Source organism: Periplaneta americana, chromosome 10 (genome assembly GCF_040183065.1).
Source record: "Periplaneta americana isolate PAMFEO1 chromosome 10, P.americana_PAMFEO1_priV1, whole genome shotgun sequence".
Taxonomy (NCBI): Eukaryota; Metazoa; Arthropoda; class Insecta; order Blattodea; family Blattidae; genus Periplaneta; species Periplaneta americana.
In genome coordinates, this window is record NC_091126.1 from 75,546,343 (window position 1) to 75,560,840 (window position 14,498).

Sequence of the window (14,498 nt, forward strand, 5' to 3'; positions counted from 1 at the left end):
TCTAGAGCGGAAAATAGAGAGAAATTAGAGCAGAAAGTGGACGAAATTAACAGCGGTAAATAGAGGAAATGTAGATCGGAAATTTGAAATCGGAAAGCAGCGGGAAATTAGAGCGGGAAATAAAGTGAAATTTCAGCAGAAAACAGAATAAAAATAGAGAGGATAATAGAGAGAAATTACAGCTGAAAATTGAGGAAAAGTAAAGCGGGAAATGCAGGAAAATTAGAGCGGAATATAGAGGGAAATTAGATCGGAGAGAAGAAGGAAATCAGAGAGGAAAATAGAGGGAAACTGCAGCGTAAGAAGGGAGGGAAATTAGATCGGAAAATAGAGGAAAATGAAGCGGAATATAGAATTAAATATAAGCTTTAAATATAGCGAAATTTAACGGAAAGTAGAGGGATATTATAGCGGAAATTAGAGCGGGAAATAGAGCGAATCCAAAACTGAAAATAGAGCAACGCTAGAGCGGAATTGCAGGAAAATATTGATAATTTTGAAAAATTTTTTACAACTTCGATAATTGTGAGACAAATTTTAAATGTTTTAAGTATTTATAATTTTGATAATTCTGAAATTTCGAGAATTGCGAAATCTTTTGAAAGTCTTTGAAATTGTGACAATTCTTTAAATTTTGACACTATTAGAAAGTTAAAATTTTTTTTAAAAATTTGAAAATATTTCGAAATTTAGAAAATTTTGAAAAATTGTTGAAATTTGGAAAATTTTGACAATTTTGGAAATTTTGCAAACTTGGAAAAAAAAATATTTTTTGTGTGGTGTAAAAGCATACGTCAAACCTAGACTAAAGTAATAATGAAGTTGGAATAATGCAGTATCAATAGTGAAATAAAATGGTACTAAAGTAGGACTAATGTTTGATTAATGTAATACTAGAGTTGGACTAAAACAGGACTAAATATGGACTAGAGAAGGACTAAACTAAGACTAAAGTAGGACAAAATTGAGGCTAAATTAAGACTAGTCTGAGTCTAAATTAAAAATGAAACTAAAAGAACAATAAACTATTGTCAGACCATCGGATCTATGCCCCTTCAGCGCTGTCGTCGTTCTTGGAAAAGTTAACGCCTCTACTCACCCCATTCCACCCGTTTCTCTCCCACTACGTCAAACAGTAGGCCACGAACCTTGCCGAATAGGGATGTTGCCAAACTTCCGTCAAACAATGTCCTGTCTCTTGAATATTTCTTATAATACTGTAAGGTTAATTATGACTTATTCATAATTTAATTTAAGTAGGTCTAATGACGCTGATTGACTTATGCAAAATGCTATTACTTGCTTAATAATATTTCTTTCACCACTCCGTGCTACAGTATTCATGTTGAGTTGACAACACTGGACTCCAAGTGCAAATAAACTGTCCCGCAAGAAGGCTAAAAATTGTGAGTAGTGGGGGAGAGAGAGAGAGAGGGATAGAAAAGAGAGAAATAGGAATATAGGGAGAGAAATGAATTGCCGAGGCTGAAAAGGAATTAAGGTTCAGTTCGCATATCTTACGGGGGCACAGATCCGATGGTCGGACTATAATATGGAATTGGACTGAAATAGATAAAAGAGGGAAAAATAGAGCGATGTTAGAGCGAAAATAGCCGGAATTAAGAGCGGAAAAGTGTGGCAAGTTAGAGCGGAAGATACAGGGACACTAGAGGGGAAAATGGACTGATATCGGATCGGATATTAGAGCGAAAAATAAAATGGAATTAGAGCGAAAAATAGACGGAAATTACATCGGGAAGTGGAGGAAAACTAGAGCGGAAAATAAAGTTAAACTAAAGCGTAAAATAGAGCGAAAGTAAAGTAGAAGGAAACTAGAGGGAAAATAGAGGGGAAAACAGAGGGGGGGAAAAAGAACAGAATTGCAGCGGAAAATGTACAGAAATTAGACCTGAAAATAAGAGGAAATTAGAACGGAAAATAGAGGGATATTAGAGAGGAATATAGATTGAAATTAGAGCGGAAATAGAAGGATATTAAAGCGCAAAATAAAGAAAAATTTCAGCAGAGGATAGAGTGAAATTATAAAGAAATTAGTGGGAAAAAGAAGGAAAAATAGATAGGAAAGTAGACAGAAATTATACTGGAAAATAGAGTTAAATTAAAGTGGAATATGTATGATAAATAGAACGTAATACTGACGGAAAATAGAGCGGAAAAAGACAGCGAATCTAAAACTGAAAATACAGTAGAGCGACGATTAGGGGGAAATAGCTGCACATTAGAGGGGAACATAGAGGGAAATTAGAGCGGAAATTTTTGAAATTATTTAAATTTCAAAGAATGTTGAAATTTTTATGAAATTTTGAAAATATTTTGAAATTTGCATATTTCGGAAATCTTTGAAATTTTGAAAAATATTTCAAATATTGACAATTATTTGAAATTTTGATATTTTTTAAGAATTTAATTTTAAGAATTTTGATAATTTGGAAGATCCTTAAATTTTGAAAGAGTGAATATTTTTTAATTTTATAAAATTTTTGAAATTTTGAAAATTATGAAAAATTGAAATTTTGAAAACAAAAAATTCTTTAAATTTTGAAAACATTTTGAAATTTCGACGAGTTTTTTTTAATTTTGATACTCTGAAACTTTGATGAATTTTGATACTTCGAAAATTTTTTAATTTTTGTAAATGCTGAAAAATATTAAAACTTTTTGAAAATCATAAACATTTCTGTAACTGAAAATTGTGAAAACTTGGATCAATTTGAAAAAATTTTTAATTTTTTGAAAATTTTGTAAATTTTGATATTTCGAAATTTTTAAAATTGGATACTTCGGAAAATTTTTAAATTTTGAAAATTCTCAAATTTGAACAATTTTTTAAATTTTGAATAAATCAGACATTTTGAAAATTTTTTGAAATATAAAATTTTTAGAAGTCTGAAAGTTTTGGATTTTTTTTGTATAAACTAGGACAAGTCGACTAGACTACGTTATGTAGGAATATATTTGGTATAAAGTAGGACTGAAAGTGAAATAGTTAAATAGTACCGTTGGTCTAAAGTTGGACTAAATTTGCACTAATGACGGACTAAAGTTAGACTAAAGTAAGATTAAAGTTGGATTAAAGTAGAACTAAATGTGGACTAAAGATAGTCTAAGTAGGACAAAACTAAGACTAATGTAGGGCTAAATTGAGGTTAAATTAAGGCTAAATTGAGCCCAAAGTACGAATAAAGACTAAAGAAAGACTAAAATAACATCTGATTGGATTGTTATAGATAGAAATTAGGGGGGGAAATAGGGTGTATCTAAAATGGGAAATAGAGCGACGTTAGGGCCAAAATTTCTGGAATTGAAAGCGGAAAAGCATGGCATATTAGAGCGGAAAGGGAACGAAATCGGAGAGGAACATTAAGGGATACTATAGGGGAAGATAGACGGAAATGAGATTGGAAATTAGAGGGAAATTAGGGCGAAAAATAAATTGAAATTAGACCGGAAAAAGGAGAGAAATTAGAGCGGAAATTACACGAAAATCTGAATGGAACGTAGAGGGATATTGGACGGAAATTAGATCGGAAAATAGAGGGAAACTACAGCGGAAAAGTGGAGGAAAATTAGATTGGAAAGCAGAGGAAAACTAGAGCGGAAAATATAATTAAATTGGAGCGTTAAATTGAGCGATTTTTGGCGGAAAGTAGAGGGAAATTAGAGCGAAAAATGAAGGGAAATTAGATCGCATAATAAAAGAAAACTAGAGCGAAAATACAGTAAAATTAGAGCGTAAAATAGATCGAAACTAAATTAGAGGGAAAGTAGAATGATATTAGAACGGAAAGTAGAGGGGAAAGTGCAGTGGAATTGGAGCCCAACATACAGAGAAATTAGGACGGAAATAGAGGCAAAGTAGAGCGGGAAATGGTGGGGAATTGCAGAGGAAAACAAAGGAAAGATAGAGAGGAAAATGGAAGGAAATTAGAGCGGAAAACTAAGGAAACTAGAGCGCAAAATGGAGAAAAATTAGAGCAGAAAATAGAGAGACACTAGAGCGGAAAGTAGAGGGAAATTAGAGCGGAAAATAGACGGAAATTTCACCGGAAAATAGAGGAAAATAAGAACGAAAATTGGAGAAAAATTAAAGCGGAAGATTGCATAAAAGGAGAGAGGAAAATGGAGGGAAATTACAGCTGATAATTGAGGAACCTTAGAGAGTGAAATGGAGGGAAATTAGAGCGTAATATAGAAGGAAATTATATCGGATTAAGGAGGGAAATCAGAGAGGAAAGTAGAGGGAAACTACAGCGGAAAATGAAGGGAAATTAAATCGGAAAGTAGAGGTAAACTAGATTGGAATATAGAGTTAAATTAGAGCTTTAAATAAAGCAAAATTAAGCGGAAAGTTGAGGGAAATTAGAGCGGAAAATAGAGGTAAACTACAGCGGAAAATAGAAGGGAATTAGAGGAGACAATAGAAGAAAATTATAGCGGAAAATAGAGGGAAATTCGACCGGAAAGTAGAGGGAAATTATAGCGGAAAATCAAAGCGAAAAATAGATCGAAATTAATTAGGAAAATAGAGGAAGATTCGAGCGGAATATGTAGGAATATTACAGCGGAATATAGAAGGAAATTATGGCGGAAATATCAGGAAAATCTTGAAAATTCTGATAATTTTGAACATTCTTTCAATTTCGATAATTGTGAAAAATAATTTCAATTTTTGAAATTTTTAAAATTTTGATCATTTTGAAATTTTGTGAAAATTTTTGGAAATCCTTGAAATGTTGACAATTTTTTAAATTTTGACACTGAAATTTTGAAAATTCTGCAAATTTTTGCAAATTTTGAAAATGTTTGGAAATCTTAAACTCTTTGGAAATTTTGAAAATTTGGAAAATTGCTGAGTTTTTTAAATTTTGAAACTTGGAAATTTTAGTGAAATTAAACCGGAAGATAGCGGAAAATTAGAGCGGAATATACAGGAATATTAGAGTGGAAAATAGAGCGAACCCAAAACTGAGAGTAGAGGAAAAATAAGGCGGAAATAGCAGAAATTAAAGAGGGTAAAATGGTGGGAAATTATAGCGGAAAGTAGAGCGAATCTAAAACTGAAAATAGAGCGACGCTATGGCGCAAATAGCAGGAAAATTGTGAAAATTTTGATAGTCTTGAAAATTTTTTGAAATTTCGATAATTGTGAAATATTTAAATCTTTTAAATTTTTAAAATTTTGATAATTTTGATAATTTTGAAATTTTGAAAATCACAAGTAAAGAAAAGTGTGTCCCTGGTACATTTCAAGTAATTTTGTTAATGTAATTAGTGTAAGAACACTTGTCTTGCACATCCAATAGAAAATTCAATTGGAAGTCACACTACTGACGCACATTATATTCTGAAATATTTTTTGTAATTAAAATAGTTGTCGTTAATTAAATAAAACTTTGTGCTAGATACATTGAAATACTCATATTTGTGTACTCAATCACTGTAATTGGTTCAATATTTTCAATTTCGCAGTAACATATCAAATTGTTTTCTACTACTTCACAACAGTCTAAAAATTGTCACACTACTGACGTGCAAAAAAATAAAGGTAGGATTAATTAAGCTTGACTGTTGTTAACAAAATTTTGTACATGACTTTGCAAGTTATCAAAGAGTATATGAGAGATGGTAAATGAGATTAATAAGAAATAACTTGTTAAATTCCATACAATAATAAACAAATGTGTCACACTACTGACAGTGGACGTTCCTTTATGTTCAATGAGGACTAACATAATGTATTGTAGGAATGTAATATGTGACGTTGCACATGTCTTTGGAAGTATTTCTCCGACAGTGCTAAGTTAACGGGACCTGATTAAAGCAAACGAGGCAAGCAGTCGGGCACTTGCAGATAGTGAGCCACCGGGGCAGGGAGCAGACAGTAGAGAGAGAGAGAGAGAGAGAGAGAGAGAGAGAGAGAGAGAGAGCAACTGCCGTGTGGCGAGCAAAGACGTTATATAGTATAGGTATTAGGTACCGGTACTTTTTATAATTGATAGCATTCCCTTTATTAATTGTAATTTGGCTACCTTCGCGCATTATATTTTGCCAGATTACCTATGTCCTGTGGTCTAGAAGTACCGGTAATATAATTTTCGTTTCTCTAAAACTAAACAACAGGTCTATACTGATTATCACATATTTATTTCACTTAAGAATTTGATTATAATAAGAACTTCTATAGGTAATCAAGTTGCATATATGTATGTCTTGTGATCTAAGAATAATATATGTTAATATAATTTTAGATTCTCTGAAACCTAACAATATGCTGATTATCGTAAAATGATACATTCTATAATGTGTATTATGTAGGCCTATTTATGGATGTATGAGCATGTTTTCTATAAATTGCTGCGTACGTATTTTATTTTCTTTGATACTCTGACGCATATCAATGGAACTTTGAATATGTTTATTTCGTCCTAATTTTACGTTAAACGTCGAAAATGGCTATAATCTGTCAATTTTAGATCATCACAGCGTTAAATTGTGTGATTTACGTACTGCTATTATGTGTCTGCTCTCCAACAACATGGCGGCAAGCGCAGCGTTCAATTTGCCCCGGTTTCCTCGTTCTGCGCAGCCGAGACTGTAGGGGCTTGGTGGCGAGCGAGCTGCCGAGCGGCGAGGGAGGGGATATCTACCTCTACTGGCGTTCTGTTCTTTGCGATTTTTCGCATTTCGCAACAGATGTTTGTTTCTCTATTTTTCTTACCTGAAATTCATTTTTTTTACAGAACAAAACAGAGTAGGCCTACCGTACTGAAACCTGTGCCTGAAAAGACACTACAATACTTTGCTATATTGTATATTATTTTCATGTAAATGTGGAACCTAAAGATTTAAAAATACATTATAAAAATGTATTATCGATCCGAGAAATATATGATTTTAAAAGGAATAAAGTAAAATAGGATAAAAATGTGTTTTATTCTTGCCAAAGCCTGTCAAACTTTTACTATTACTCGAGTCAGAGCCAAAGAGTAATGTTTTCAAAGTGTCTGGTAATCCTCAAAATGTAATCATTTTTGACTTGTCAGTATACGCAAGGTGACGTAGTCATCTTGCATAATATTAACAGCTTTACATGTTTAAAAACTTACCGCATTTATAATAATTCCTAGAGTTATTATCTTACTTTTGGTAAAAACATCTTTTAACATCTACAACTGTTAATATTATGCAAGATGACTACACCAACCGCAATATGTCCCCTGTTAACATGTTTGTTTGAGACAAAGAGTTTGTAATACTTATATATTACAAACTCTTTGGTTTGAGAAGATCCCAGAAAGCATTAGCATGGATATGTGTTATCGAGTCGGCCGTGACCTGACGACTTACGAGCTGGGTCACTTGTTATTGTGAATATTTATCACTAATGTTTCTCTTATAGTTGCAAATTAAATTTCAAATTTAGATTTTTAATGTGGTTTCCACTGTTAATCTTTGATACGCAGTACTTGAAAACTGAAACTTTTACTCACAACTTACAAGATTTCATATCAGTTTAGGTGTTAGAAAACGCACTGTTTAATAGTGATGGGTCCAACCGGCTCTTAGGCGCGAGCTAGCTCGTTGGCTCGCGCTCCCAAGAGAGAGTCGTTCAAAAGAGTCAGTTCGTTCACGAGCTGGTTGATAGCTCCTTCGTTCGCGAGCTGGTTGCCAGCTCTTTCGTTCGCGAGCTGACTGCCAGCTCGTTCGTTCACGAGAGGCTAGACAGCTCTCGAACGACATCGTTCAAAGAGCTGGTTGCGTAACATATCGAAACTGTCAATAATAGTGTAATCTATGACATTAGGAATCAGAAGGATAACAGGGACAATCGTATTATGTTAAACAAAATAGATGAAAAAACAAAGCCTGCAACATAAACGTTATACAATGTTATACGTATATTTTTCTACACACACATCAGCTGATAGAAAGCCGCGTAATATTAGTTCCACATCCGTCCGCTATTAGGGTATGGCGCGGTCTCATCTTCTCTGTCTTTCTCAAAGTAACTGCCAGAGCCTTCTTTAGTTACTAAAGAAGGCTCTGTAAATGCAGATGTCATGTGATCATGCATTGAATGCCATTGGTTATTCGAGAGCGGGAGTCGTGAGACGAGCTGTGAGCTGGTTGAGAGTCGCGAGCTGAATGAGCTGGAAGTGCCTCGCGAACGACCAGCTCTCAACGAGCGAGCTAGCTCGTTACTAGCTTGAAGGAGAAGTCGTTCAAAAGAGTCAGTTCGTTCGCGAACGACCCATCACTACTGTTTAAGCACAGCTGTTGTAACTAGTGCGAGAATACGTGTGTGACTTTGTAGTAATAGATGGCTGTATTTGCGAAACATGGTTCCAGAACTTTGAAGTTGCATTCACTGTGTGCGTTTTATGTGGTGAGTATTTCCATGAGTGTGAAGTACAGTACTGATAGTATTTATTACTTGGTTTTTAAGTAGGCCTAACATAACCTTAGAAAGTACTCCATACTATTGACGCTATGCACGTGTTTGCAAAAAAAAAAAAAGTGTTATTTAAGCTTTTTACATTGCAATTTCTCGAGAAGAAAAATTACAATATAACAGTACAACTATTTTGTTTCTGTTATTCTAACAGAAAATGCATGCTTAATAATGACAATTTCGTATTTATTTTTCTAGGTGTTGTGACCAAACATTTGATAAATTTACTCTGTAATAAACCACTTCGGGGTACCCCTATTTGGGCCTCACGAAGTTTTGTTAGCAACATGTGAAATCGTATTCTACCTTTTTTGTGCGTAGGGTATGTAGCCTATATTAAATAGGCAAATATAATAGCAGCAGTAGCTTATACTGTAATAATTCTATCTGAAAATCTACATGAGTTTAGTTCAGAGTCATGTGAACAGTACTAGCTTATGCAGTAATTATATCTTAAAATCCACACGAGTTTAGTTCAGAATCATGTAAAAAAAAAAAAAAAGAAAAAGTAAATTTTTGTCGAAATCATCACTCAAAAAACCTCCTTAATCACTATGGCATATTTCCTCTGGACCACTAATAGGCTACAACGTCAAAATGATTTTCTTGCAGTCATAATTATTTGTACCGAAGACGAAGATTACCCCGAAAGAAAATATTAAAGTTAATATGCAGAACTGCTACTTTTGTCCCAATTTGTGTAAACTTTAATTTCCGATGTAGGCTACTTCTATTGTTTCAAGCAGAAAACTATAAACACATTTTAAATTGGGGCTAATAATAATGATGATGATGATAATAATAATAATAATAATAATAATAATAATAATAATAATAATAATAATAATATGAACAATCGAGGATTTGTGCTAAATTTGCAAAGTGAAAAATGAAGATACATATAAAGTGAAAGAACACATATGGGCCTATTGGGCCAATCATGTTGTAATATATATAAAAGCATAGGGAAAAATATGATAAGCTTAACTTTACTTTTCTCATCTCTATAATATAGTCCTAGTGATACTTCTATGATTGAATTGCTTCCATCAACGCCTTGTCATTTAAGAATTTGTTGTACATTGTCGCACAAAACACGTTTCAGCACTGTTATCCTCAAAATTTGTATAGATTTGTAGTTTCGTTTTTACTGTATCCACACTTGTATATTTCTAATATCCTTCCAAAGGGATTTAATTTTTGAAAATGTTCTTTCACATTCTGCATTGCAGTGTGTTATGGGAAAAATGTAAGATGTTATTAATTTGTAATTTATAAATTTTGCTGAGGATGCAGAATTAGGACTACCGGTACATTACTGGACAATTTTTACATATTCATCTTCATCAGAATAGTAGCCTGAATACATTCGCGCGAAATTAGCTATCTCTTTAACTGCGCAATATTAATCATAAGAGCTCATCTGCATTAATCTTTAATGTCTCAACAGCAGATATCACTGAATGAAATTCAGGAAGTCTTTTTTTTTAATTAAAAACATGAAAAATTGTTTCAATATGCTAGACTCACTTAAATCATATCAGTCATTCAGATACTTCTTGAAGTTATGCAAAAGAAGAAATCTGTTTCATATTGCTGTTGCTTACATGATAGTACATTTTTCATAGAAAGGTGTGCCTACAGCAAACAACAAGCTCAGCCACCCAGTAGTAGTCGCATGCCGTAATATTTTTAGGTATTGTACGTCCACAAGCTCACAGCATTCGACAAACACAGACAAATCTCTCTTTTTAGTATTTTAAGATAATTATTGTCAGTGAGGTATCCGTATATTGAAACTTTCCCCTGTCTTGCAGTCGTACCTTAATAAAATCCTCCAGTTCCTTAATTATAGGTGTGCATACTTCTGGAACAATCCTGCTAATAAGCTGTTTCGACACTTTGAATAAATACATTAAACTGAATCTCCTGTAGCGAAATATCGAAGTGTTAATGCTAGTCTTTCCTGAATAGGTATTGCTTCTCGCCAGCCTGTGCCTTTCTTGGAAATTTTTGGCCCTATTTTGCACAGTAATATTTCGAAGTCTGTTTCTGAAATGCAACATAAGTTGTGAAACTGTCCCGATTCCATTCGACGTAAATCATGAAGCAAGTCAGTGCCTCTATATTGATTGCGACTTTCGTAGAGTGGGTCTGCCACCATCGCCTTTTGGTTTTTAACTTTCTTTTTGTTGAACTGCCTATAATAACAACGGCTGCACTTGCTATAATTATATTTTCGTCTGCAATTATTGCGGATAATCAGCGAACGTGAATGTTTTCTGACCATCTGCTACTGATTTGTACGTTGCTCCAAACAGCGAACGAACAACGAAGTTTCGCTTCATCATTCGTTCGTTGTTCGTTCGCTAAGTGTGTACGCAACTTTACAGGATTCCTGTCTTAGCAGAACTGCAAAAATCAGAGAAACATTTAATCACTGTACTCTCTTTATCTATCCCAGCCCTGGGCATAAGAGACGAAGTGAAAGGATCGGAGAAATCCCCGCCCATGTCCTTTTCGCTTACAGGGCCTTATAAACGAACGCACAGTAAGGGTCTGCGCGTCAGTGGTGGACTTCAGGCGACCAGAAAGTGCCGAAAGTTCGTAAAAGCTATGATGTCCGCCTGATATAATCCGTCATTGACCTTCCTGTCTGCTCGTACTCCACCAAAACATTACTGTCTTAGCCGGGAAAGATGGAGTGGAGAGTTAAGGGGTGGTCTGCATGACTCAATTGAGTTATTAGCGCCGAGTCCTGATCTAACCTTAGTTTTGAAATTGCATATCTGAATGTAATGAATAGTATGGGCTAACGCTAAACAATTAGCTGGAATGATAATTTCATTCACCTCACGTTTTAAGTTTCTGAAAGACATTGTTAGGTTTACGATAATTTACATTCAAATTGTCTGTCATATAGGCTGGCAGCTTTTCAAAACCTAGACTGAACAATATAATTTTCTCCATCATTTGATTTGTCTGACTGCCTTCATGAAGGTCTAATAGTGAATTATGTCAACTGCCAACCTCATGATTAATATATTTCAACATAACTTGAAAACACTTAATCATATCTTTATTTAGTGCATCTGTAGTAAGAGAACAGTACACGTCATTGTCAGTTGAGTATTTTAAATTCGTCTTTACGGAATGGGGTGCTGAAGCATTGACACATAGGCCTCTGCCTTTCGTTTTTCTACACCTAACTTTATTGGTAATTTCGAAATCAGGATAAACAGCTCTATCAGCTTCAAGGGAATATTTATAAATAGGCTATTATATTATTATGTCTTACAAAATGGAAAGCCTTGCATAGTTCTGCAGCCGCAAATTTATCATTTTCTGTACACAATTTATTAAAAAATAAAATAATTTAAATTCCGCGGAATCGAAGCACTTCTACTTTTAAATTTACGTTTCGCTTCTCTATAAATTTCATTATCACAACACACTGTGCAATACGCAAAATGACTATCTTTAGCACATTTTTTTTGTACACATGAAATTCCTTTCCGCACTGTTCTGAATAAGGCGGGATTTTTTCAGCATTTCATGTTAAGAATTTTCGTTGCCAGACGTAGACAGTAAAAACAAACGCACCATATAACATGCACAAGTTATTATTCTGAACTACGAATAAATCGTCCAGCATACTGTACAAGTTCACTGCTGGCAGCACTGCGTTTAAAACAATGAATGACGATTGAGAATGATCTTAACTTCATTTAAGTTAATAATTACTAATTGCGACTTGGGATATACTATGATTGTTGCGGAATACGGAAGGTAAAGTGGACTCATTGTTGTCGATTAGAAACAATTAAACTATAAGAATGGAACATTTTTTGTATAGCATTTCTCCTAATAGTTTATACATTACTACATTACACATTTATACATTACTGTAAAATATTTTATATTGACATTTAATTTCATTGTTGCAATACATGAATATGGCAAGTTGACAAGTCTTGCGACTAAGCAGAGGCCCAGTGGAAAGCGTAGGCATTTTGCTATGAAAAATAATTAAGGACGCATGGAATCCTTTTTCACACGTCTCACGAAATTTACTGCTGTCTTATTACGTACGAGTATAACACGATCCTCACCTATAGATATAGAAATCATAACTTTAAAAAGCGACTAAATGAACAATGCGCCCTTAAACTGAAATCCAGGTCATTCAGGGTTGCCAGATTGTGATGAGTACTACTCGCCGATTTGTGAGTTTCATATAGCCTAAAATAGCCTTATAAATTAATAATAATCAGTAATCTCCGTAAGCCTGTTCCCAATAAAATGCAATGAAAGTATGCGGCATATATTAGGTACTTACGTCTTTGAATTGTTTATACGCTTATCCTATGAAGTGCTATATTTGTTCACATCGGTTCGTATCTTTAGTGGGGACTGGGGAGTGGTGAAAATAGACAACTATAGCGCTGTGAAGAAGCTACATGAATAAAATAAAACAATAAACCCACCAGACCTCTTCTTCTTCTTCTTCTTCTTCTTATTATTATTATTATTATTATAAATGAGGCATAAGTATCTTGCATCCGCCTTAACTGTAATCCGCTCGGAATTGTTAGGCCTATATATTATCTTGAAAGATATACACAATAAGTTGTGTCACCTTTCATTTTTCGTACCTAATTCAATAATGCTAATCCTATGAAACTGTCTTGTCATTAATAACGCCTATTATCTTTAAATTCAGGCAAATTCTCCCAGGCTTTGCAATACTGTTCCTCATATTTGCCATTAATATTATTAGCAGCTAACATTAGCAGAGCAATAGTTTTTTTTATTGGGTTATTTTACGACGCTGTATCAACATCTAGGTTATTTAGCGTCTGAATGATATGAAGGTGATAATGCCGGTGAAATGAGTCCGGGGTCCAGCACCGATAGTTACCCAGCATAGCAGAGCAATAGTACCTCAATAAAAATGCGCAAAACAAACGAACCGCGGATGATAACAATATATTTTGCGAACGTATAAAATTATGACGTCACAATGTAAGGAATGTAAGGTTTCCTAGTCATAGAATACAGAGATGAAGAGAATTCGAAGCATCTTGTATTATATAGTCACGAAGCTCAATACGTAGTAAATATGCATCCATAGATAATTGCTAACCACTAGGATCGCTACAATCGCCTCATTACAGACAATGCGAAATAGTACCTGCACAGTCTATTGTTCCTAGCACTCTCACAACTGAAGCTTCGTGACTGTATATACTAGACTGTGACGAGACTGTCAACAATGAATAACAATGGCACGATTTTAAAAATTGGTCTGAAAACCTATGAATAACATAATACTGTAAACATATTTTAAATTAATACAACATATAGCCTGATTTCGTCCTTTCGATTTTCGAGGTAGCCTAAAAGGCGACTCGAAGACTTAACAATAAATTTCATTACTCACCCACTGTCTCTCTTATGTAGCTTAAATTGCGATAAATCGCCCAGTCGGACAACCCTGTTTCTGAATACCGCGTAAAAAGCCAACTTTATGTCGCTGTTAACCGTTTCATTGTTATGTTTAGCCTGCTATGAAAATGGTTTTATTTTTCATTTATTAGAAAAGCGAATATTTGAATATCGCGCTCGCAATAATGAACAACGACGTCATGTTTAATTATGTAATATAAGGCTGTAACTTATATATGTTTTTAATTAAACAGGTTATTTTCTTTTCAAGTTTTTCAAATAATTTAGAAATGTTAGCAGTATTCGTGACGTGAAAATGGTGTTATCATTTCATTTCCGTGAACATAAGATGTACAGTATTCAACATGATTAGTGCTGGCCTTCTGTGCTCGAGGTTGCGGGTTCGATCCCGGTCCAGGTCGATGGCATTTAAGTGTGCTTAAATGCGACAGGCTCATGTCAGTAGATTTACTGGCATGTAAAAGAACTCCTGCGGGACAAAATTCCGGCACACCAGCGGTGCTGATAATCTGTGCAGTTACGAGCGTCTTTAAATAAACCATAATTTTTCAACATG

General features: G+C 34.3%; 1 protein-coding gene across 2 annotated transcripts in view; it reads left to right on the forward strand.

Moving 5' to 3' along the window:
* The first annotated feature begins 8,095 nt into the window (after positions 1–8,095).
* The window catches only part of Dbct (Dihydrolipoamide branched chain transacylase E2), a 44,457-nt gene continuing 38,054 nt past the window's right edge, over positions 8,096–14,498 (forward strand). Inside the window, exon 1 of one of the 2 annotated variants that reach the window (XM_069837723.1) lies at positions 8,096–8,407. In XM_069837723.1, coding sequence (XP_069693824.1) covers positions 8,403–8,407 — 5 coding nt within the window. In that variant the 5' untranslated portion in view covers positions 8,096–8,402. The remainder of the gene's footprint in view (positions 8,408–14,498) is intronic. The other variant, XM_069837722.1, reaches the window with a different exon arrangement.